Source organism: Rhinolophus sinicus, chromosome 14 (genome assembly GCF_057876585.1).
Source record: "Rhinolophus sinicus isolate RSI-liver-muscle chromosome 14, RSI-T2T, whole genome shotgun sequence".
Lineage (NCBI taxonomy): Eukaryota > Metazoa > Chordata > Mammalia > Chiroptera > Rhinolophidae > Rhinolophus > Rhinolophus sinicus.
The window spans coordinates 157,268,471-157,292,668 of NC_142514.1; the positions used below are offsets into that span (position 1 = coordinate 157,268,471).

Below are 24,198 nucleotides of genomic sequence, written 5' to 3' on the forward strand. Positions count from 1 at the left end.
ACAAATCAAAATTATTTAAACTTACAGAAGCATTGGAAAATTAGATGGCTTCACTGAGGAAGTACACAGGTCCTATGATCTGTATTGCTATAGCCTTCCTGCCGTTAAGGCAATTTTGTAACATATATATGTATATATATATATATATATGTATATATATATATATGTATAAATATATATATTTACACATATATATATATACAAATATATATATTTACACATATATATATTTACAAATCTATCTATCTATCTATCTATCTATCTATCTATCTATCTATCTATCTATATTTACGCACACACACACATGGAGGGTGCCTAAAATGCATACAAATTTTAAGAAAGGAAAAAACTGTATTAAAAGTATGCTGATGGTAACCACTTTGAGCTCCTCTGGTATTTGCAGAAGTCACACGTGACTTGTATTCATCTTTTGTTATTGGTATATATTGAGTATTACAATTTTAATGCGGTCTTTTCCTTTCTTAAAATGTGTATACATTTTTTGGCACCCTGTGTGTGTGTGTATATATATTTATTGTGTGGTGTGTGTGTCTACATGTGTATGTACTGCAAAGGCACAATATGAGAAAGTTAATCTAATGATGTGGCGTTTTGACTTTAAAAGAGATCTCAAGTTGATTTTTCTGTGCCTGACAGCTAAATTCCTAGTCAAGAATTTTGAGGAAAATAAACCTTTTATTTTGTCTACGTTTCATCATTTCATTACATATACTATTTAATACTCAACTCACTGAATGTTTTCTGTGTGTCAGATGCTTTTCTAAGTGGATTCTTTTATTTAGCCTCACAACTTTTTGCGATAGGCACTATTGTTACCTCTATTTTAACAATAAGGAAACCAAGTCTTAGGGAATTAATTCCTTTCCAAAGGCCACACAGCTATGAGTCAAAATCTTTCTTTGAAGTCAGCATGTCTGATTTCTGAGCCCATGGTTTAACTACAGCATATGCTTTTCATTCCACTTCAGACTGTCTAGTCTTTGGCATTGCCGTGTTGTGAGTATTGCTCCTCAACCTTTCTACAGCTATTAATAATTTACCTGTACTTAATATGCTGCTCCTAATTTGCTTAATCCTTTGCTGGTATGCTTTGGCAAAACATTAAATTTATTAGCCAATCCCTATTGGAGAGTCAGAAGAAAGTACCCTGGAAACAGAGTCTTACAAAACAATAACAACCCCCTCCCCCACCCTACCCCCCAAAATTCAGAAAACCAACCAGGATGATTTTCACATTGTTCAACGTATTCATTGATTTTTTTTCAATATATTAACCAGAACTTGAAAAGGCTCAGCAAAGAAAAAATATATTCTGGGAATGAAAAACAAAGGCATACTCTCAATTTACTTCAATCATGTATTTTCATTTTCAGTTTGCTTTTATGCAGTTAAGATGAAAACCTTTAATTTGACTATGTATGAAAAGATTTTCTAAACATGCTGTGGTGGCGTAAGGAGGTGAAATTGTCTTGTGTACTTTTTTTATACTTTTATGAAAGGATCTAAATTAGACTTACAACAAAGTACAATCTGAAAACTTTTGATATACTAACTAACACTTTTGAAAGCAAGTTCCCTAAAAATGGATGTCAAATAATTTTTAAATAACATTTTTCTTAACTATTTATATCCTGTTACTTGATGATGGTAGAGAATATCTTTTATATGAGTTGTGAAGTGCATTCACTTATACATCATCTCATTTTATTTTCATTACCACTCTTGAGAAAAATCAGTGTGATTGTCAATTTACATCTTATTTGATGAGGAAACTGCAGATAATAGAGATTTAATAATTTGCCCAAGGTAATTTAGCCAGTAAGTGGTTGACTCAGGGTTAAAGCATATTATACATTTTTATATATTAATTTTCCCTTTAAAATTTATTTTTATCTTAACAAAAATGAAAACACTTAGTTGTTCACTGTGTTTCTGATTTAAGAATCATTTGCCTTGCATTACAAAGTAGACATTACATAGTAATATGAAGTTGCAAAGTTTATAATATTTTTCTCTTTCTTTGGCAGTCTTCACAACGGGAATATTTCTTCATTGATATGTTCTATGCTGATATAAATGTGAATGTTTTTAGTGATTAAAATGTGAATCATTTTTTGCAAAAGGGAAAGAAACAAAATGATTATACATAATGTGCTGTCGTCTTGAATTATTGATGAGTTTTCTAACAGCGAAAGACTAAACCTGTGAAATATCTTTCTTTATAAATTATATATAATTCTCCCATGGGCTTAAGTTGCATAAACAGGATGCAGCCAGATTCATTAAGAAACATACTTTGCAAATATGGCCATCTTGAGTTTTTATTGCATGTAGTCAAGCATGATGGAAATTTTGTCATCACAACAGGGATTGTAATCAAATAGAACTTATTTATTTAGTAGTGTATTTTTTTCATAAAATCAATGAGTTAAGTTTCTGTCTGACTTGGTTTTTTTGACCTCGCATTGCATTTCTTCTCTAATACTTGATATTTTGAATTTGAGTTTCTTAGTAAAAACATGAAATCTTTGTCCTGGACTCAGTAGATGCCTCCTTTACCTACCTGCCAAGCCTTTCATTGCAGAAACCTTATTGAGTCACATCAAAATTTTGTTCACTGGAATGGTGTGTTTCAATTTCACAAGTATTAACATTTTTATGTGAAGTTTGCTTGTGCATTGTTTTAGCATATAGCCTGTCATTTCCTGCCATCTTGTTTGAAGCATACTAAAATCTTGAGGAAATCTTTGTGTAGATTTTGGGAAGAACAAGGTATAAGGATTTGGGTGTCATATTGGCCTTAGGATATATTCTCAATTTGTTTTATAATGGAAATCCTGATGTTACTTTAAAAAAAAAATCCCAGTGAGTTATTTAGAGATATTTGCCCTGTTTCCCTAGAAGAATACCAGCAAGAAATCACTACATTACAACATTACTCTTCTTCTAGTTTCAGCTTTCTCTTACATTGCCATTTCTTTTACACACTAGCTTCTCATACCCACTTCTAATCCTCCTGTAGTGCAATCACACCTGTCTTTCTAACACTATTGGCTATTATGGAGAAATTCCTTCTCTCTAGCCCAGAGTTCTTATAATCTAGATTGTGTTGTAGACAAATTTTAGGGGACTATAAACTTCATGGAAAAATTTATAACTATTTGAGAAGTCACCATGTAAAGAGCTTTGTCTTTTTTTTTTTTTTTTAATCAACCCATCCAATGTTTAATTTGTTCATTTTCCCAGAAACTGACACCTTGGTTAACAGGCTCTAACTTTCACTCTGAATATAGTCTTTTGTCGTATTTTTCTTGAAATCCAGCCTCGTAGGATATGTGAGGCAGAGATAATTGGACTGTTTCTCTGAGGCCTCACTTGAAGGCTGGTAAAGGGCAGGCCTGATTTAAAATTGTTCTAACTTTGATATTAAGCCTAAGGTTTCTGAGAATCCCATTCTAAAACTGTAACACCCAGATAATTTGTCATCATCCACCAGTGTATTAACCATGATAATTTTACCCAGTGCAGGACTCTGTTTTTGTTTTTTTTTGAAGTCATGGGTTAATAGAAAAACTACGGAAACTCATATGGCCCACCGAACCTTAGGGGTTTTATTATTGTCTCATTACCTGCCCACCTGATAGGCCTAAGGCTAAAGTGGGCTTCAGCCTTGTACAAAGAGGCACTTGGGACCACAATGTATATGTCACAAAATTTCTCTCCCATGGTGATATTTATAAAACACCTTTCTACCTCCTCCCATTTCCCTAGCAACCTACAGTCAGCATGACAAAGAACTAGTAGTATTCTCAGAAGCAAAGTGAGGCTTATCTCTCACATCCAACCTTGGAGAGCTCATCTATCTCTGGTATTTACTCAACATCTTATAACAAAAAGAAAGCCACCAATGTGCACTGAATTTTACTGACATCGTGGCACTAAGGATTGAATAGAATGTTCTCTTATGTATGGTACCCATAGATTTGGTAGATAACACATTTATATATGTCATCTAGAGGAAAGGTGAAGATGAAATATTCTAAGGATAAAGGGGAAGATAGCTTTGACTAATACATAAAGAAATTATAATAGCATCTAATCATGGTAAGGGGACAAAAAAGGGTTTCCCAAGGTTGACTTTACTTTGGAACTCTAATGCTTAGGCAGAGAATATGAGACATGTCCCTCAGTTGTGACTGAAGGCCTTTCAACAAATCACCTTTCAGATACAGTAGGTGTCTTGTTGTGAGTACGTGACCATTGTGAGATTTGAATGCTGAATAAATACATTTTAAATTACAACAGAAGAAAGCGAGAGTGTCTCATGTGTCACACAGTTTTCTGAGGATAAATATAATGATATAATGATGTTGGCCCCTTGAATAAAACCAAGGGGCCAACATCCGTGAGCTGAATAGGTACTGGGAAAGTCAGAACAAGATGGCAGGATATCCTCCCAAAGTAGGAAGTTTCACACTGAAAATAACCACTTCATTTACTTAACAATTTTCTCTAGTTTTCTCTAGGACTTCATCAGACATTCTCTAGAGTCTAGTATGTTTCTCTTGTGGAAATAAGGCACGGGCTTGAGGTCTGTTTCCTGGGGCAAAATTATTGCCTTGCATGTATCCCTTATTTTTATAGTAAGAGTTCTCAGCAAGGGACAGGAAACCAAAGGACCCCAGAAAATAAGTAATTCTAACATTTGTGTTTTACAGTGCCAATGGCCAACAAAGGCTGCAATTCTTAGACTATGTAAACTTCAGTTATCACTTAGTATGGATTATCCGGCAACACAAATGTCCTTCAATGTAGGATATGAGAAAATACACAAATAGTTGTTCTCATTGTAACGAAAAAAAACAAAAAACGTTTTCTTTAATCTTGTCACAAAAGATCACAGTTTGCATTTTCAGGTAATGTTCGAGTGCCTTTCTGCAATGGAGTTGGAGAGCATTTTATGAATTTCATATCTTCTTGTTTCAGTAGGGTCTTCATGGTTGTTACTATGTCTCCACAGCCAAAGCAAAGCCTACGTTTAAGGTAATTACTTAGATAATTAAGGGGAAAACCTCTCCACTTTGCTTTCACTGTGGAGCCTTGGTCTCCAAATAAATGAGGGTAGTTGGGCATCGAAACGTGAATAATTTACCTTTCTTTTTCTTTTTTTCTTTCTTTTTTTCTTCTTTTTTTAGTTAGGTATTAAAATAATAGTTCTCCTTTCATTTTCCTATAATACTTTGTAAAAATGGCACCTTGGGACTTAGTGTGGGTGGAGGGCAGGCAGCAACCTAGTATTTTTGTCTTTTCTGAGGGCAATTCCCATTCTCCAGAGCATTCTTTGATTGAGCTTATTATTAAAATTGTTTCAAAGTGTAAACCTGGGTTTAGCTTTTGTATTCAGTATCATCTCAGTCTTTGCTTTACAATATTTCAGATAATATTCTTGTGGGGGGAAAAATGAAACACCATATAATTTCAGAATGTTTCTTTTCTACTCCCATTGCACAAATTGCCCTTCGTGGTTTAACACATTTGGAACCTCATGCACCTCTGCCAAATCTCTACTCCTGACATCATACCTAACCTCGAATGTGTCAACAGTGCTTTTCCTAACATGTGTGATTTATGACTTTGGTCCAATAAAGGTTAAGAGGATAGGAATGGAATAGGACTTGAATTGGCAGCCCTGAGGTTGCTAGTATACATAGGAGGGTTGGCTGATTTTCAATTTTTTAATATTAATAATTATGATCTAGAACACACAGCTTAATTGAAAAGTCTTATCTGTTTCACATAAATACAAAATAATCATTAGAAAAGCCAGATTTTACAAATTATTTAAATAGGATGAATATATCTTGAAACTACATTATGATAATTTAGATTTCTAAAAAAAAATACTGTTCAATACATTTCTTTATCCATAATTTTTCCTTCCTTCCTTCATTCATTCACCAAATACATGAATGTGTGCCGTGTGCAAAGGACTATTAGAAATCTTGAGGGTACAGTTTCTGTGTAGTTCTGTTTTTCTGTGAAGATCATGGTTAACAATGTAAATAATTGGTCGTATATGAGGTCCAACAATTAAGTTGGTGAACTTGTTGCAACGATGTTGCTAACCTTTTTTTGATATCAGAGGGATTATTCATTATAAATTTGTACCTACTGGACAAAAAGTTAACCAAGTTTACTATTTGGAAGTGCTGAAAAGGCTGTGAGAAAAAGTTAGACGACCTGAACTTTTCCCCAACAATTCATGGCTTTTGCATCAAGACAATGCACCAGCTCACACGGCACTGTCTGTAAGGGAGTTTTTAGCCAATAAATAAATAACTGTATTGGAACACCCTCCCTACTCACCTGATCTGGCCCCCAATGACTTCTTTCTTTATCCGGAGATAAAGGAAATACTGAAAGGAAGACATATTGATGACATTTAGGACATCATGGGTTATATGACAACAGCTCTGATCGTTATACCAGAAAAAAGAGTTCCAAAATTGCTTTGAAGGGTGGACTAGGCACTGGTGTCAGTAAATAGTTTCCCAAGGGAAGTACTTTGAAGGTGACTGTAGTGATATTCAGTAATGAAGTATGTAGCACTTTTTCTAGGATGAGTTCACGAACATAATTGTCAGACCTTGTATGACTAAGAATTCTAACAATGAAATATAATTTAATTGGTTATTGATATTAATAATTGACAAGCAGGAGAAAAAGTTTAGCTTCCGAAAAGTCACTTCTAAAGTCTCCTCGATGAACCTGAACATATGTTATAAAACATCACAGTGCCTGCCTGAACTGGGGGTCGGAAACATCAGATATAACTTTCCTTGGACCTGTTGAAAGATGTTGCATAAACACTTGTGAAGCAAGTAACTTTAAATGAAGGTGAAACCTAAGTCTGTTGCACTAATCCAGCTATAACAGCCTTGACCCCCATTTATCACCAAGGTTGATTAAACCACTCTTGCTGGCTGGGTGTGAAGTTTGCCTGTTCACTATTCAGATGTCACTTGGTTAAAAGGGAAGATGTTGCCTGACAGATTCTCTTTGTGCAAAGAGTATGAGTGGCCATATTCTTTTCACTACTTAAATTGCCACACCCCTCCTTGCTTCTCTTAAAAGGTAACTTTTTCTTTTCTTTTTCCTAAATGTCTTTTATGAGGGCACAGATTGAATTAGAGAGTCAGGAATGTAGTTAATCTGATAACCCTAGTCACAGTTCTTTGTATTTTAGGGTGAGTTTGTAAAGAAAGTCTTTGAAGTTTGTAGGTTCTCAATAGGCATCACGCATTTTATAGGGAAGGTTTGTGATGGAGTGGGCATGCTAATTCTTTTTTGGCAAGGGCAGTTCAAATGCCCTCTTTGGGAGGCTCCAAACAGTAAGTTCTCTTCTCTCCTTTTCTCTGCCTTCCCTCTTTTCCCAGAGAAGATGAGTCAGGTGGTTTGCCAAGTTTTCCGGGTGGCATCCCCTGTCCTGGTTCCTTGTTTTTCCATTTAAATGTAGACATAAAATGACAACAGTGGCATTGTCCTCATTGAGGTAAAAGGCACAGAAATCAAGGTCAAGACTTGCTTCTTGGAGGTATTTCTCAGAAACACTGTAATGCGTAAAGAACGCCTTGGAGCTGAGCTTTATCATTGGGCTTTTTTCTGATCCTAGAATACTCAAAGGGGCCTTCAGTGGGGGGGAAAGTCCCTTTCAGGTCATCTCTTCTTTCACTCTCGAACCCAGGAGTTTCCGGAAGAATACAAAGGGCTTCCTAGACATGGGCAAACAAGGTTCAGAAGGCTCTGTCACGCCGTGGACATGAGGGCTGGCATACCTGGAGATGAGCAGAGGCCACCGTCCTGTTCTCCCTCCTGCAGGGAGCTACCGTTGGCCGCTAGTGCCTCCACTCTGACGTCACACTGCTCCCTGGAAGAAGCTCAGTCTTCCGGCCCTTCAGACTCTTGCTGAGCAGGCTTCCCAGGCTGTTTTCAATCCCGAGTCTCATGGACCTAGTCTGTACCCGGTTTTCAGTTTTCCTCGGCCTCATTTTGTACACCTTTCCACAGTGGGGACTTAAGCTCTAGTCATCTGCACTCCTTGCAGCCAAGGCAAAACCTCAGTCTTAGTCCCTCTGATTTAGGCCACCTTCAGATCTTGCCAGGTCTGCACAGGGCTGGAATTGGCCCTTGTCCTGGGACTTGTTGGGTATGAACTACTGTTCTCTCTGAAGCAAAATCACTTTTCCTGCCTGCCCTTGTTGGCACTTCTTAGAGCAATTGTCTTTACTCCCAAGATACTTTTTGACCACCTTCCCACAGCAGGTTATAGAACAAGTGGCAAGCATAATTTTAATCATTCAGATTACAGCAGTTTCCAAATAACCAGAGGCTACTGAGGGAGGTGTGGAAGTACTTAAAATGCCTCCACCCAGATTAGCTGCCCAGACATTCCCACTTAAATACAACAAAGTTCCTTTTTCATTGTATGTGCAATTTCAAACTCAGTGATCTCGAAACCTATTTATTCTGTTACAAGTATTCATCTAGTTTAACCCAGTGCTTTCTCGTGTTTCTAGGTGTTGGAGCTACTCCAAGGGTATTGTCTTCACCCGTGTTCTCTCTCTGATTTCCTCAAAGTGAGGGGCATTCACAATAAGACACATCTTTCATGGAAATGTATTTAGCATGACATTTTAAACAGATAACTTTCACTGTATTTTAAAAGAACAACCCTGGATATTTTTGAATAACAAAGAATTTGCAGATTTATCTAAGAGACCTATAGTTGAAGTGCTTGGGAGAGTATTTAAAGCAGAACTTGGTACCTTGACTTCAAAATCTAGATCGTGTCGGGGGAGACATTAGAGTTTAATTAAAAGCTCTACCTTTCATTAGTGTTTCATGTGACACATTTCTTAGATTTGGAGTTGGAATTCCCAGTAGCATTATCTATCAGAGGATTTTTCTATTAATCTGGACTTCTGGAATCAAGCAAAGCTATTAGGAGAAAGAAGTCTGAGATGAGACTCAAGGATGTTAGCCAAACAAAGAGAAGGGGATGCGTTTCAACCAGAATCAGAAAGGAAACGATATGCACACAAACTTAGAAGCATCAGAGGAAAGGGAAATGTAGGAAGAGATGGGAAAGAATGGAAGGGAGACAGAGATAGAATGATGCATTAACAGAGCTCTTAGCAGTGCAGCCTTCAGAGCAGAGGGCAGGAGCAGGAGAGGGTGATGCGAGGCGTGTGGCAGGGGAGACAGGAGGTAGACAGGTGCACAGAGTCAGCTCGTGACAAGCCACCTGTCTCATGGGAGCTTTGGCTTTCTCCTGAAGGCAATATGGGGATTCTGAAGAATTTTTCGAAGGAGAGAGGTGTGAGTAAATTACATTTTAAATAGCCCTGGCTGTAGTATAGAGAATGACTTGCAAAGGTCTAAAATTGGAAGACTACTTTCCAACCGTATTGGTTTGGGGAGTGGGTGGGTCATCACAGTGGCACCTCAGCCTGGAGACCTATGTAAATTCCAGATATGATACACATTATGAACTATTGGGCGAGGCTCTCTATCGTGGTGTATAGGATATTTAAAATTGAAACACTTAAGTTCATCTTTTCTCCTTAAAAGAAAACCAACATAGCAACTCTGGCTTGTTCTGACACATCTGCCTGGCACAGAGGAACTGGCTGGGTTTCAATAGGTCAGAATTTCCACTTGTTAATAAGGAGTTCTTTGGGTGAGAATTTTATCATAGAATAAAATTGTAAGCTACACATACAAACTACAAGAGAATGATGGGAAATGATATTTTTATATTTTACAAATGTGGAGGGTTAAAGAAAAACTCTGAGTAATATCAATTGACAAGAGTCCAATAAATTAAGAAAAAGGCACAGACTGGTGCTCCTATCAACACGTTTTTAGAAATTTGTTACTCTAAGCTCTTGTTCTCCAGATGTTACCAAGATTCTCAGTACTACGTCTGCCTGGTGATTGGGGACATGTTTCTTTTAGCGTAGCAGGGCTATAAAACATACAGTGCTCTGTCTCAATAAGCCCGGCAGTGAGACCAAGGCATTTTCTATGAAAACTGTTCCTCGGCCCAAGAATCCCCCCTAGAGTGTCTTTTGGCCACTTACAAATTTCTTTACATGAGTTCATTACATGTTTACCCAGAAAGCAGTGATTCCAGAGGTGTGGAAAGTTCAGAGCTTTGGGTACATGTTAACACAATTGACCCCTCTCCTGTTAAGTCTGTGAGTGGTCAGGGACAGATGTTAAGCACCTATTATGTGCTGGGCACTAGTGTCATGGTTAGACAGTCAACAAAACAGTCTCTTGTCATATTCTGGGAGTAAAGAAACAGACGGTAAACACACAGATCAAGGGTCAGATAGTACAAGACCAGACAGATGTATTCCAGGCTTTGTGGGCCATAAGGTTTCTGTCAGAACTGCTGAACTCTATTGTTGTAGCACAAAAGCCGCCATAGACAATATTTAATAATTGGCTGTGTTCTAATAAAACTATTTACAAACATAGGATAAGGCAAGATTTGTCCTATGGGCCATATTTTGCTGACTTTTGACATAGATCAATACATATGTGAGCTCATCTCATATACTAATAGGAGGGCAGAACAGGATAAAGTGGAAGAGAGGTACTGGGTATGATTGCTTTGGCCACAGTGGTTGGGACAGACCTCTTTGGCAGTGGATTAAATCAGTGCCCACACGATGAAAGAATAAGTTGTCAATTTCATCAATTTATCTTTATTTTAAAAAGTGTATACAAAGCTATTCAAATTAAGTTATAGAGTTCAGATTTATAGAAGGTGGGGACTGTACAAAATAGTCTGATGTGTACAGGGGCTCAATAATTTTTGCACTGTTGTTGAAGGCAGTTTCAGGTATATTCCTGTAATACCTCAGCCTTCATTAATAAGTACTTTCTCCTCTGAATTTCGATGGCATTTATTAAATGATGATACTTAGCACTGAGAAAATATAACATTGGTTAGTATTTCTTTTGTATATGTTGCTCTGAAGTGTACGAACAGTGTTTTGTACTAGTTTCTATTCTGAGTCCTCGTTGGGTGTCCTTACATTGTTGGCACACCATATCTGTTAGGTTATCATTTCATGAGGATAGACATGTTAAAAAAGAATGCAGCCAGGGTTCCAACAAGAAGTAAAAAGTGGCTTGGATTAATATTTTGCATTCATAATGTGTCAATGATGTCAAAAACATTAACTGAAGAAACAGGAGGGACACACTTTTGAATCTCACATGGTCTCTCTGACCAGATCTGTAGGGTTAGTTGTTTTAAACATAGTTGTTAAATCCTGAACAATGTAATACATTAGAGAGGACAAGTTTATCAATCATGCTACATGGCATTTGGCTCACTTGGTTACAGCAGGTGGAATAATCCATCAGAAAATAGGTATTACCTACTGTGCATATGTTGCTGGATAGGGGTCATGGCCGTAGACGTCAAAGATCCAGTTGGGAAGGAACCCAAGCATAATAACTCAAGTAAAATAAAATAAAATAAGCTACCACAAGACAGAACATGGTTTCAACTACAGATTCAGTAATTTATTTGACAAGAAAAGCTGAATGCCTGCGATGAGCTAGGCACTCTTCTAGGCACTGATGGATTTTGATACAGGTGAATCGATGTGTGTTGGATTTATCTGGAAAGCTTTCAAAGAGACAGTGGAAATTCACCAGTGTCTTAAGAAATGAATGGGATTTGAATGTGGGTGAGCATTTTTGGAGGATTTTTGGTTGAGCATAGTAGAGGGATAGGAAGAACTCGGGAGATGTTTGAATAGTGAGTGGGCCAGGTTAGCAGGAGATGATGTAGGAGTGTAAGCAGACAATCATCTGAGAAAAGCAGGTGGGGGCAATTAAGGAGGGCCTTGAATATAAGGCAAAAAGAAATTGCATTTTAACCTGAAGGCATTAGATGGCGATTGCAGGTGTTGAGCGTAAAACTGAAATTTAAGGCAATTAATCTGGGAGAGGGTTGTATATAGAATTATAGGTTGGAGCAGGAAGAAACTAAAGCAATGCAGTTAATTAGGAGGTTATTCCCATTGTTCATAGGATATGAGCATTGATTAAAATGGTGGCAGAAAGAATGGAAAGAACAAGAATGGACAATATGAGTAGTATTTTGAGGGTAGACTTGATTGGACATTAATACAATAGAGGGGAGAGGCACAGAAGAAACTAGAATTTTGAAAAATGGTGATTTTCTTAAGAGAAATTACTTTTCCCCAAAAAAATTCAGTGAAGAGAAGAAGCTTCTGTAACTTAAAAGATTCTTTGAGGTCACATAATTCTGCCATTAAATGTCTGCCTAACCTTGATCAAGTTATTTGAAATCGGTGAGTCATCTGCAATGTGAATAATAATAATGCTTATTTTAAAGGATTGGCCATTCATTCATTTGGCAGACACTCCACAAATTATTTTCTAGCTCCTGAGAATAGAGTGGGGAATAAGACAAGGTCACTGCCTAAGGAGTATACTTTCCAGTAGAGACAGATTGCTTTCAAGCAAGGAAATATGTAAAGTAATTTTAGGTTCTGGTAAATGTTAGAAGGTATTGCAAGCTCCTGCAATTGCAGTCGCCACGTTTCAGACTCTTCCTGAAAGTCAAGGAAACATTAACCCCTCAGCAGGGCCCTATGTCCCTGCTTGGTACTCGTGACACGAGTGGGGAACAAAGTTCTGGCACACAGGTTCAGATAACTCTATATTTGGGAACCAATGTCCCTCCAGAGGCCAATGCTCTGGTAAGCACAGAAGGTTGTACAGAACAGAATAGAATTTAATAACGAACCAAGTCCCAGAGTCAATCGGGATGGAGAAGGTTCCTGGTCCGGGAGAGATGACTGGGCCCATGACGGGTCTGAGGCAAGCTGGTCTTGCAAGGAAGAACTTTGGCGTGTCCCGGAGTGTGGTGGTTTGCACCTTGCAGAGGGTCTCAGATAGAGTGTCAAGTCAGACTACTCATGGCGTTGCTCAGGGGTTCTGCTTTTATCCTCTTTTCCTTGGACTTCTTTACTTCTTAGATGATGACCAGAAGTTGTTTACCAGAAGTTGTTTCCCAGAAATTGTTTAGGTGATAACCAGAGGTTGTTTTGGTGAACGTGTTTATCACTCAATTTTGTTATGCTCAGTTTCACACAAAAACATGTTTTTTACTTCATTCTTATCATTCTCACACATGTGCAGCCATATTCCTAGCTCGCATCCCTACTAGTAAACAACTTGTTTTGCAAATCTCAATCCAACATATATAATATGTTTTATATTCTCTACACAGAAGGGAACATTTGATGCAATACTGAGTAATGGGATTCAGGAGGGGTTACTTTAGGTAAAGCTCAAAGAGGTGGCCTCTCCAAGGAAATGATATTTGAAGTGACACCTACATGATGAGAAGAAGCCAGGCTGGAGAAGAGCAGGGAAGCAATTTAGAGGTGACAGAAAGAACCAGTACAAAGCTTCACTTACTTGAGGAGCAGAGGAGCAGATTTTTTTTTTTTAACCTTATATGTGAACAAGTCTGGAAAATGGGACCAATTTAGGCGTGCGTACCTACAGTGCTAGGTTTCAGTCTGTGGGTGGAAATTAGAGCTGATTTAAAAGGGACACCTGCCCTCTAGTGTCCTCCGTGAATCATTTAATCCTTTTACTAGGCTTTTTCCAACTTAGTATCATGCATGCACTCACATTTGTTCAGTGGAATGCATTAATATTCCCTTATGTAGGAAACAAAGAAAAATCCTGAGAATCCAGCTGCTGTCAAAGAGGAGAGTTACATTTATTTATTTATTTTTCTAAATGAGAAGGATTGGAAACAAAGGGGAACAAGACGTGTTCTGTTGAGAGGCATGACTTGCATATTTCAGTTCGGTCTGTTCATTCTTATATAAACGAGGGTGAAACAATGATCCCATTAAGTGTTATCTTTTCTTACTTCAGTGTTTTTCCTTTTGGGGAGAAAAAACACCTCTAGAATCAGGGAATAGTTTGATTCTGTGGTGTGGGTTTAAATTCTGTCTCCTCACCCACAAGAAAATTGTGAAACATTGGGCCTAGAATTTTCTTCTTTATGAACTCTCGTTCTCTCTCTCTCTCTGTCTCTCTCTCTCTCTCTCTCTCATTTATTTATTTATTTATTTATTTATTTATTTATTTATTTATTTATTTTTGTCCATCCCCTCGTTTAGAAGGTGATGGTGAGACAATAGAAAATAGGAGACATTTTTGGACATTGTCTACCTCTCCACTTATATCTGGTGTCTCCCTTGGTCTGCTCTAGCCATTTTGGACTTATGTGCTTTCAACACCCTATGCTGTTTCCTGCTCAGAGGTCTTTGGAAATACTGTTCCTCTTTCTGGAATGCAGCTGCTTTCTGTACCCATTGCTTAACATCTCATTTTTTAGGCATTACTCTTAATGTCCTTCTTCCAACCAACTTTCCTTCCTCCTCACGTTGTCCTGTTAAGGGCCCTGGTCCTAGTAAGCACCATGGACTTCTCCTTCTTCACTGTTAAGAACCTTAGAGATATGACTTGTGTTGGAGTTGCTCACTGATTTCTCTCCGTACGACATACTCCCTGGTACTTGGTCTTGCATGTGAGAATTGCCTAATAAATATTTGTCAAATGTATTGCACTAAAGTAAACAGATATCGTTGAGACATTGTGCATGCTTTTTGAAAGTAGAGGGACTCTGAAAACACAAATGTGGAAAATTACTTTCATTAGTTGGCTGTGAATAACAAAAATAAAACAAAACACTAGAGACTTAAAAGAAGATAGAAGTTTATTTCTGCATCATGACAGACTAGGACTGGTTTGATGACTTTGCTCCTCAAAGTCCTCAGGGACTCAGGGTTTCTCCAGCTCAGTACTCTGCCATCACTAGTGCTGGGTCTCAGACACATGTTCCAAGGTAGCTCTGTGCCCCAGGCAGAAACATGGAGGATAAAGAAGGGGCAAAAAACTTTCCCTTAATGAAAGTTCCTGACTCACTTGACGATCTTGCTCACATCTCATTGGCTGTAATTTAGACATGTGGCCACCTCTACCTGCAGGGGAGACTAGTGGCCTTTATTCAGGCAGCTTGATCCCAACTAAAGTCTCTCCTACTCTGGAGAGAGATAAAAGGTTTGAGGGATCCACTATGGCTTTCCCAGGAAGTCAGGATTAACAACACAAAGATCAGACTTCAGCTGAATGACCACTTGGTAGATCATCAGGCATTAATTATGGTCTTGGCTCTAAGGCTTAGATTCTATAATTTGTAATAAAAATTAAAGGCACAAAAGTTACTGATATTGAAATGATATGTTCTTTTGATTAGTGGTTTTTCGTTTTGTTTGTTATTTTGGTGGAGCTCATGCAGGAGACATATATATCAAGGATGGTTTTAATAACAAATAGCATGCTTTTCTCATGAAATGTATCGACTTGCAAAAAGGTTGATATTAATTGTATTCAAGATTAAATCCAGTTATGTAAGTCTTTAACTCTTAAAATGTATGGTAAAGAAGAATGAGGGTGGTTTACAAATAAAGAAAAAAATAGTCACAACAACTTGACTTTATTTAATGCTTGACTATTTATAAAGTACTTTGAATTGAGGACATTTGGCCCTATGACAGCCCCCAAAGCTAAAAGCTAGATTTACAGATGAGAACTTGAGAAATGAACAGACCAGGCCAGAGTCAGATAACTTATAAGTGACGAGGCTAAGGCTGAACCATGTTCACGTCTTACTAAGTTTTTCCTCCTGTCTCCAAATGCAAAACTTGATACAGGGACATGTGGAAATATGGATGAGAAATATGCGTCTCCTAAATGTCTTTCTGGTAAAGGAAGCAATAGGAATTATGATATTTATATGGATAGCTGGCATTCTTTAATCATGGTTAGTAGAAAAATTTCATATGGAGTCTTCCATGGTCAAGGCTTTTAATTACTTAATTACTGCAGCAAAGGCAGCGGTGCAGAATGGCAGGGCATACTGTCTTTTGACAAACAAGGGACAGCATATACACACTAAAGAAATGCTGTCGTCTATACTCTGGTTGTCACTAAGCAACCAAGAGCAGATTGCTTTGTATTCTGACTTATTCACTGAGCTGGGCATAGGGGTGGTGTGTCTCCTAGAAGCCCCTTCAGAGCTAGGCTTTATAGAGAGCTAGATTAAATGAAATCCAAGGATATTATGGCTGCTCTCACAGGATATCTATTTCCTGACACGTGTCCCCGCCTCTGCTATTTCAGCAGGTCATGTATGAGTGCAGCTGCCACTTGGCCTGATTCAGAATTTTTCACTCACAGGTTTAATTAAAATTTCTAGCAAGCACCATCTATCATTTCTTGTTTGTCATTTTTGTCTCTCAGAGAGAAAAGCACAATGCTCATTTCCTGTTGATGTTTACAGTGTCTTCGTTTCTGTAGGAAAAGATTAGTAACCCCTATATCAACTCGTAGATTTCCCATTGGGAACCTTCATGGAAAGCAAATCACAATTGTTGATCTGGGCTTTTAGCTGAGAATATGTGAGTAAACTAACTCCCTGACATTTATTATTTAACTCAGTGTAATATGGTATAAAGTCCAAAAATGTAAAATCAGCAGGAATTGTTTTTATAATGTCACAAAATATAGTTTCCACCTTGAGATATCTAGACCCTCCAGTCTTGTGCTTGTAGAAATGGGGGTTCATAGGCTAATTTCAGTATCTTAGAGAGCAAAATGGAACTTGTACCTTCATCAATGGCTAAGGTGTATGGGCTCACCAAAAATCAGGCTGTAGGTCAAATTAGTATAATAATTGGTTTTTTATACTAAGCAATTGATGTTTTACATAGCATATATGTGGTTTTGATTAAAATGGGTACAAAGTTATTTTTTAGTGAACAGGTTTTGCAGAAAAATCCTCTCATGTAAGAAGAATGCAGATTTTAGAATAAAATATAAGACGGAGCCCTTGGTACTGTTTTGTCACTTTGAGTAAGTCATGCAACAACTGTGAGAATGAATTCCCTCATCTATACACAAAGGGGATTAATGACATCTATGACAGATTTGTTGTGAGAGATACTTAGCCCAGTAACTAGCCTCTTAATAAAGAATGGTTGTCGTCGTCATCGTCATCGTCATCATTCTCATTCAGTCAAAACGTGAGGGTTAAAAGTAAAAGGGTGCCTTAGTTGTGAATCAATTGGAAAGCACTGCATCACCGGAGTAATGACTCAGCTGATCGTGGCAAAGCCAGCTTGAGCGAGTCGTGTCATTTAAGGACGCCTTGTCATCATCTGTGAGAAGGAAAGCATTGAATTACTAGAAAGGTACTTTCTAGCTCAGATAGTTTATATTCCTCACTACCCAATCAAGACTTCCCCTCTCCGGCTGTGCCACAAATAATAGTGTTGTCTGGTGAGCCCCTGCTCTTCTGCGAGGCTAAGTTTTCTTATCTATAAAATAGATCTAGAAATATCTGCCTTCTGATTTGGTGGACATTAAGAGTCTGGCCTATAGTAGAAATTGCTTAGCCTGTAAATGGCAGCTGATTCAGGGGTTCACTCGGTCCTTCGCACAATCCAGGTTTGCTAGGTTCTTCACCACCTACCTGGCCACAGTCTCGGGGTGTGTTACAGGTTGTCTCTATCCTTCCTCCCTGGACCTGGGAATCAAACTGGGTCCTGCACACATGTTCTCATAAGTGGTCTAGGTCCTCTGCATACCTTCTGTCTCTACTCTCATGTAAGAGCATTTAACCTTCATTTCTAAGACCGTCCTCTGGATACTCTTTCTACCTGCTTTTCTCATCTAGGTGTTCCCTTTTTAAGGTCTGAGGTCATGGGTTAGATTCATTTGTAGACCACTTTGCAATTCTGGCGTGGTCCTAGAAAGCTCCAGTAAACCTGATAGAAGCAAAAGCGGTAGGAAATTGCAAGGACAGCCTCATTCTTAGACAACAAGAAAGGGCCGGGAGGGAATAGAGAAAGTTCCAAAGTTCCTCTATCATACTATACGTGCTCCATCTTCAGGGATTCTGAATGTCAAGGACAGCTTGTTTGACCTGTGTGAGTTGTAGCAGTTTTGTCAACTAAGCCCAGCCAACTTACTCTATGTATCACACACTCACACAGCACAACATTATTGCTAAGGGGATACAAAACAAAAAACAACCCACAGACTCAGAAAGTACGTCTAAGCGTATAGACTGCACGGACAAAGAAGGTCAATGAGACAAATCTTTGGGTGCCCTACCCCTGCCCCTTCTATTCATCCTGAGTGGGTGGTACTCAGTCCTCTCTCACACTCTTGCCTGGCTTTTCTGATTCATTCTGACACACTATCCTCATTGGAAACTATTTTTCCTTACTCCTGACGCATTCTTACTGTATCAGAGCTGTACTTAACCAGGAAGTGCCAGATGACACTGAATCACCAGCTGTGTAATATGTAAGAACAATATTATATACAGAACAGAACAATGTATGTGCTGATTAAAGGAATTTGCTGATGTCTTGGGAATCGGGGAATGCCCCAGTGACCTCCTCAGCTGTGCCTTGACAATTTATATGGATTACGGGCTTATTGGGGACTCTGTGTCCACCTTAACTTTTGTAACTGTATCTGCAGCACTTGGATTTTTTGGATCTGAGTTCTCTGCCATTCCAAGTACTGGATGATATGCCCACCATCACTAGAAGGGTTTTTAGAAAGACTCCCAAGTGCCCCTCTGTAGGATGAGGAGTCTACAGGAATATAAATGATAAATAAATAAATAAATAAAGCTATTAACATAGATGTTTTTACTTTTATGGGGAAATTGGCATTATAATTCTGGGACACGTCAACATGTTAGCATGTCCAGGAATTGGTTTCAGGCTAATACTGACTATGAGTTATATGTAGTGATCTGAATTGATTCTGAACATAAAGGAGTACAATACATACAAGGCAGACATCTTGACTAAGTCCTGCAAAAGGACTTAGTTTTCCATGGGGAGCTTTGATTAAAAACCATAGCAAACAAACAAAAGCCCACAAAACCCACTACCCCCACCTCAGAATAGCTTACAATGTTCCTGATGGCGTCTCATTGTTATGTTAAAACAATCACAGAGCCTGCCAAACCTTCATTTTTTGGAAAACAGATCTGCATTTACATCAGTTGAGTTAAAAAAAAAAAAAATGTGAAAAGGAAAACTTTATCTGAGCTGTTACCATCAATTTAATAAATCAGGCCAGCCACAAATTTCATCACTTAATCAGTCAGCCTACGTTGTCAATTTATCCAGTTATCATACAGTAAAAGGTTATCACTTGTCCATTATATGCAAAGATCTGTGTTCAATAATAGTAATTTAGAGTTAGTAGTAATAAGTCACAACTCAAGATACAGCTTTGACAGTTTACTGAGGTCCTAGGAGATAATCAGCAACGTAGGACAGAAATGATTCTAACTGTATCTGCCTACCACTAACCTCTGTGAATGTTGACCTGGCATGAAAATACTGTGTATTTAAATAGACAAAACTAGATTCCTGCCTCTATCACTGAAGTCACAAAATTGGTCACAAAGAAATAGAACACAAAGAGGGGGACATTATCAGTGTTGGTGAACTACAACTTCTGTCTCCTTCAGTGCCAAACGTCACATTCATAACCCTCTCCATAGCTATTTGGTATTTTCAGTTCTATCTTTGAGGACTTATCAAAAAAAAGGGAGAAAACGCTTCTAAAACTACTAAAAACTTACTTTCAGACTTACTACCCTGTAGATTCTCAACAAGAGCTGTATATTAGAATTTCCTGGAGAACTTTAAGAAAACGACCCTCCATAAGAACTTCTGATTAAATTAGTCTGAGAAGGAACCTGGTAATGCACATTTTAATGTGTATTCTAAGCAATTGCCTTTATTTTCACACATGAATTATTTTTCCTTAACACCATGAAATGGACATAAGCTGTTCTTACAACTGATATAACACATTTGTTGAGCACTTGTCTGTGTTTGGTAAGGGAGAACAGAAATTCAGACAGGATCCCTGGTCTCAAAAAGCTCATGGACTTTGAGCTCTCTAAAATGTATAACGTAAATCCTACTTCTGTAGTTCATTACACTATGTGACCCTGGCCAAGTTGTTCAATTTCTCTGGTCCTTGGCACTTAAACTGCAAAGAAAGAAAGCTAATACCTTCCACATAAGGTTGTTAAAAGTATGAGATGAGATAACTTGCTCAATAGAGAGTGACTAATATTATTATTGTATCATGTTCACCTTCATTATTATTATATATTACATGCAATAATTTATACAGTTACATATACTATATGCAATATACATATATGGAATATACACAATTATATGTATGAAATTAGTTTGTGTATATATGTATACATACACACACGCACTCAAAATGTTTGTTCCTCTCACACAAATATTCTAGAAAGCAATGTAGATTTATTCAGCAGACAAAAGCGGCTTAATAGTTGTAAGCCCAATAAAGGACATACAAGACAATGTTGAGAAATGTTGGGGAAAAACATGTTTATTTCTTTTGTTCCAGTAGAATTTTAACAATGCAGCACTAAATTTTTATTCTGAGATGAACTCACTCACTTGTGTGCTGCTGCCACCTAGTGCCTAGATTTAATAACTGCAATTTTGCTATGCATTTTTTTCACTGACAGGTATTCAAGGTTGGAAAACAGGATGGTACCTTGTTTGTCATTTTGAAACAGATGTTAAATAACGTTGACATGCGTCTGTGGGAATTTATTTGTTCCCTTTCCCTTTTCTAGTATGTAACAGTGAATAGCTGGCTGGCTCAAGCAGAATGGTTTCCTGGCTTCTAGCTGGTCACATGGCTCGTCTGTCTTAAAGGTATCAGGGTGTCTGCAACATGAAACAGCGTACATGTCCTCCTGCAGTCTGCGTTTCAGCAAGGCACTGCTGCCTACAGGGAAAAGGGATGTAGCTGCCACAGCTCCTCTAGCATCACTGTTATTATTCCTATAGTGAAACATTAATTTGTGAGCCTTGAATGTTAACTAATATCATGGGAGTAAAAGCAGCACGAAAGGGAGAGCGCAAGTGTCAGGAAAAACAAGAATTTACAGTTAAGATTGAGAAGATGATTAAAATGTGTAGTTTTTTGTTTGTTTTTTGTTTGTTTTTTTTACAGGAATGGTTTCAGTATAGTCTGCCTTTGTATGAGCAGTCATATGATACAGCACAGGGTTCCTCAAATTCAAAACTATTGACATATTGCACCAGATAATTCTTTGCTGTGGAGTGCTATCCTGTGCATTGTAAGAGGTTTAGGAGCATGGGTGGACTCCGCCCACTACATTCCAGTGCAACTCCCCACACATTTGTGAGAACCAAAAATGTCTCCAGAAATTACCAAATATCCCCTGGGTTGAGAACCACTAATGTAAAAACATGCTATGGTAATTGTTTATAAACAAGTGATTTTTATAATTTTTAATTATTCTAAGATTTATACTAATTGGAGACAAAGATAGTATGGCACCTAGTGAATTGTAAGCAAATTCAGTTTATTCATTTATTTACTCGTTCATATATTCAAGAGAGGTAGCATTATATAATAATAATAAATGGTCTGAGTTTCTCACTCGATTTTTGGATTCAATAAATTAACATCTTTAAGTTCAGTTTTCTTCAACTATCACCTAGAAGTAGTAATTGCAACCACTTCATAAGATTAGTGTGAAAATTAAATGAAATCTTGTATTTAAAGTCCTTAGCACAGTATTTACTAATTAATAATTACTCAATAATTATTGGTTATTGTTTAATAGATATTTTTAATAACTGCTGTGTGCTAGGGATTGTGCCAGTTTCTAGAGAGAGAATGCTGGTTTAACCCCAGATTTTTCCAAAGTAAGTTAGAGTCGTGTTGGAGAAAGAAGTTAGATAAAGGTACACATAATTATTTTGAGTACTATTGTGATAGGTGGAGAAGAAGTATACAGTGGTCTTAGGTGTCATTTTTATTGGGATCAGCACTAAGGTGACAATGATGCTTTTAGAGAATAAACTGCTAGTCAACAGTTAATCAGGTGACATAGAGAAAAGTCCAGCTTCCTGGAACAGTAGGATGGTCCCTAGATTAAAAAAAAAAATATATATATATATATATATATATATATATCACTTTATATAATTTGAAGTTAATTAGCAGAAAAGAAATATGTTTTAACTCTGAAATATGTTTTACCTATGTTTATAACTCAGTTTTATGCTGAATTATAAAATACGGCCCCTTTAGAGTGAAGGTTGATTATAGCACATTAATTATGACAGTGTGTTTTTCTAACTTGGCACGATATACAAGGATGAATCTCAGAGCCTAGAAGTTGCTCTAAAGTGGTGAAATGTTTGGTAAGCTAGTTTGTCTTCTGTGTCTCACTTTTCTTCACTGTCAGATGGTGAATGTATCCCCACTCTACCTACCTCACATGATGTCAGAAAAGAAGACATGATTCCCATCTGTGAATCAGTGGTACATTTTGGGAAGAAGATAACATCAGTCATGGGGAGAATGAGATATATAAGGTCATTGTGACTCTATAAAAAGTATTCTACCAGGCACACCCCACCTGGCCCCGTCAACAGTCTTTAGCCTGGACCACTCCAATAGCCTGCAGACTGGTATCTACTCTTTCTTCCTTTCTTTCTAGTCACCCTTGTGCATCTGGAATGAACTTTTTAAAATGCAACTGTGTTATTTCTGTTGTCAGAGTCTTTAAAAAGCTTTGAATTGAATTTAGAGACTAGAATCCTTAAATGGCTTTACAGGGCTCCTTCCTGGCCATCAGGCTGGTATAATGACATGCTCCCCCTCCACTTGTCTTCTTCACCATCATCACCACGTACACTTCTGTAGCATCTTCATTGAGCAAAGAGTACCCCACATCAGCAACCAATGTGATTCTTATAGTTGGAATGTTCTCTGTCTGCTGCTGCTCCCAACGTCCTTTGACAGATGAATACATACCTATCCTTCAAGGCGTTACATAAAAGGTTCATCTTCCAGGCATCCTTCTTGGACTTCCCAACACTGTTAATTTTCCTTTGGATCCATTTCAAATGTGTTTTATTACATGTATAGAAAACTGTATTGACAGTGGCTTATACCTCACATTCTCATATACGGTAGTAAAGTTGAGAGACTGGTTACTACTGCTGTTGGTTCATCAACACAGCCATCCCATTACCGACAATGGCTTTTTCCATCTTCCCCTCTGCTGCCCTGGGTGCGTTGGCTTCCATGTTCACATTTCTCCCTTCGATGTCATAAGATGCCTGCGGCAAGCTGGCATCTTTTCTGTGTTGAAAACAGGAAGAGGGTGAGAAGAGTGGCGCCATTCATGATTTCCTTTTGGAGATCTTACCGCTTGTTAACCAGTGGAGTCATATGGCCACCCCGACTGCAAGGAAAGCTGAGAGCATGAGTATTCAGCATGAGTATTCAGATTACCCAGTCTCAACAGTAGATACAAAAAGAGGGACGGAGATTGAGAATGGCTGCTGAGTCAGTTAACCTAAATTGACTTTCAAAACATGTTTTTTTTGATCCCTTAACCCCCTGGAATTGTCCCTATGGCACTCATCACATTTGCACTTACTTGTTCAATGCCCGTGTCCTAAATAGACTAAGTTCCATGAGCGTAGGGAAGTGTTGGATTTATTCTGTATGTCCCCAGTGGCTAATATATTATCTGCCACATAGTACTTGCTTAGTAAATGTTTTTTGACATAAAGAATACAAACAACCTAGTGTTGGCAATGTGGAAGACGAAATGTTGGGTAAGACTCCATGCTCACAATAAGTATGGTTTTACCTCTGCTTTTTATAAGAGATAAGGCAAAAGAAACATCAAGTAATTATCATAAATAATTTTTTTTTTAAATTCAAAGTAGGAACAAATAGCATCAGGCATGAAAGCCATGAAACTATCCATGAAAGAAATAGATTTAGGGTGGCTTCCTATGTCATCAAGGAGATCATATTCTATTCAAAGAAAATAAAAGCATTTAGGAAACAGTGAGTAAATAGTTTGGCTGATGCCTATAGAATGTAGGTATATAT

The 24,198-nt window shown here is 37.8% G+C and overlaps 1 protein-coding gene across 8 annotated transcripts in view; it reads left to right on the top strand.

Annotated features, from left to right (window-relative positions):
• Positions 1–24,198, top strand: part of GAS2 (growth arrest specific 2) — a 133,579-nt gene that overhangs the window by 87,547 nt on the left and 21,834 nt on the right. For 5 of the 8 annotated variants that reach the window (XM_088791698.1, XM_019742609.3, XM_019742608.3 and 2 more), the window contains exon 8: positions 5,011–5,064. The exons of the other annotated variants lie outside the window; for them this stretch is intronic. In XM_088791698.1, coding sequence (XP_088647824.1) covers positions 5,011–5,064 — 54 coding nt within the window. The remainder of the gene's footprint in view (positions 1–5,010; positions 5,065–24,198) is intronic. 8 annotated transcript variants of the gene reach the window in all.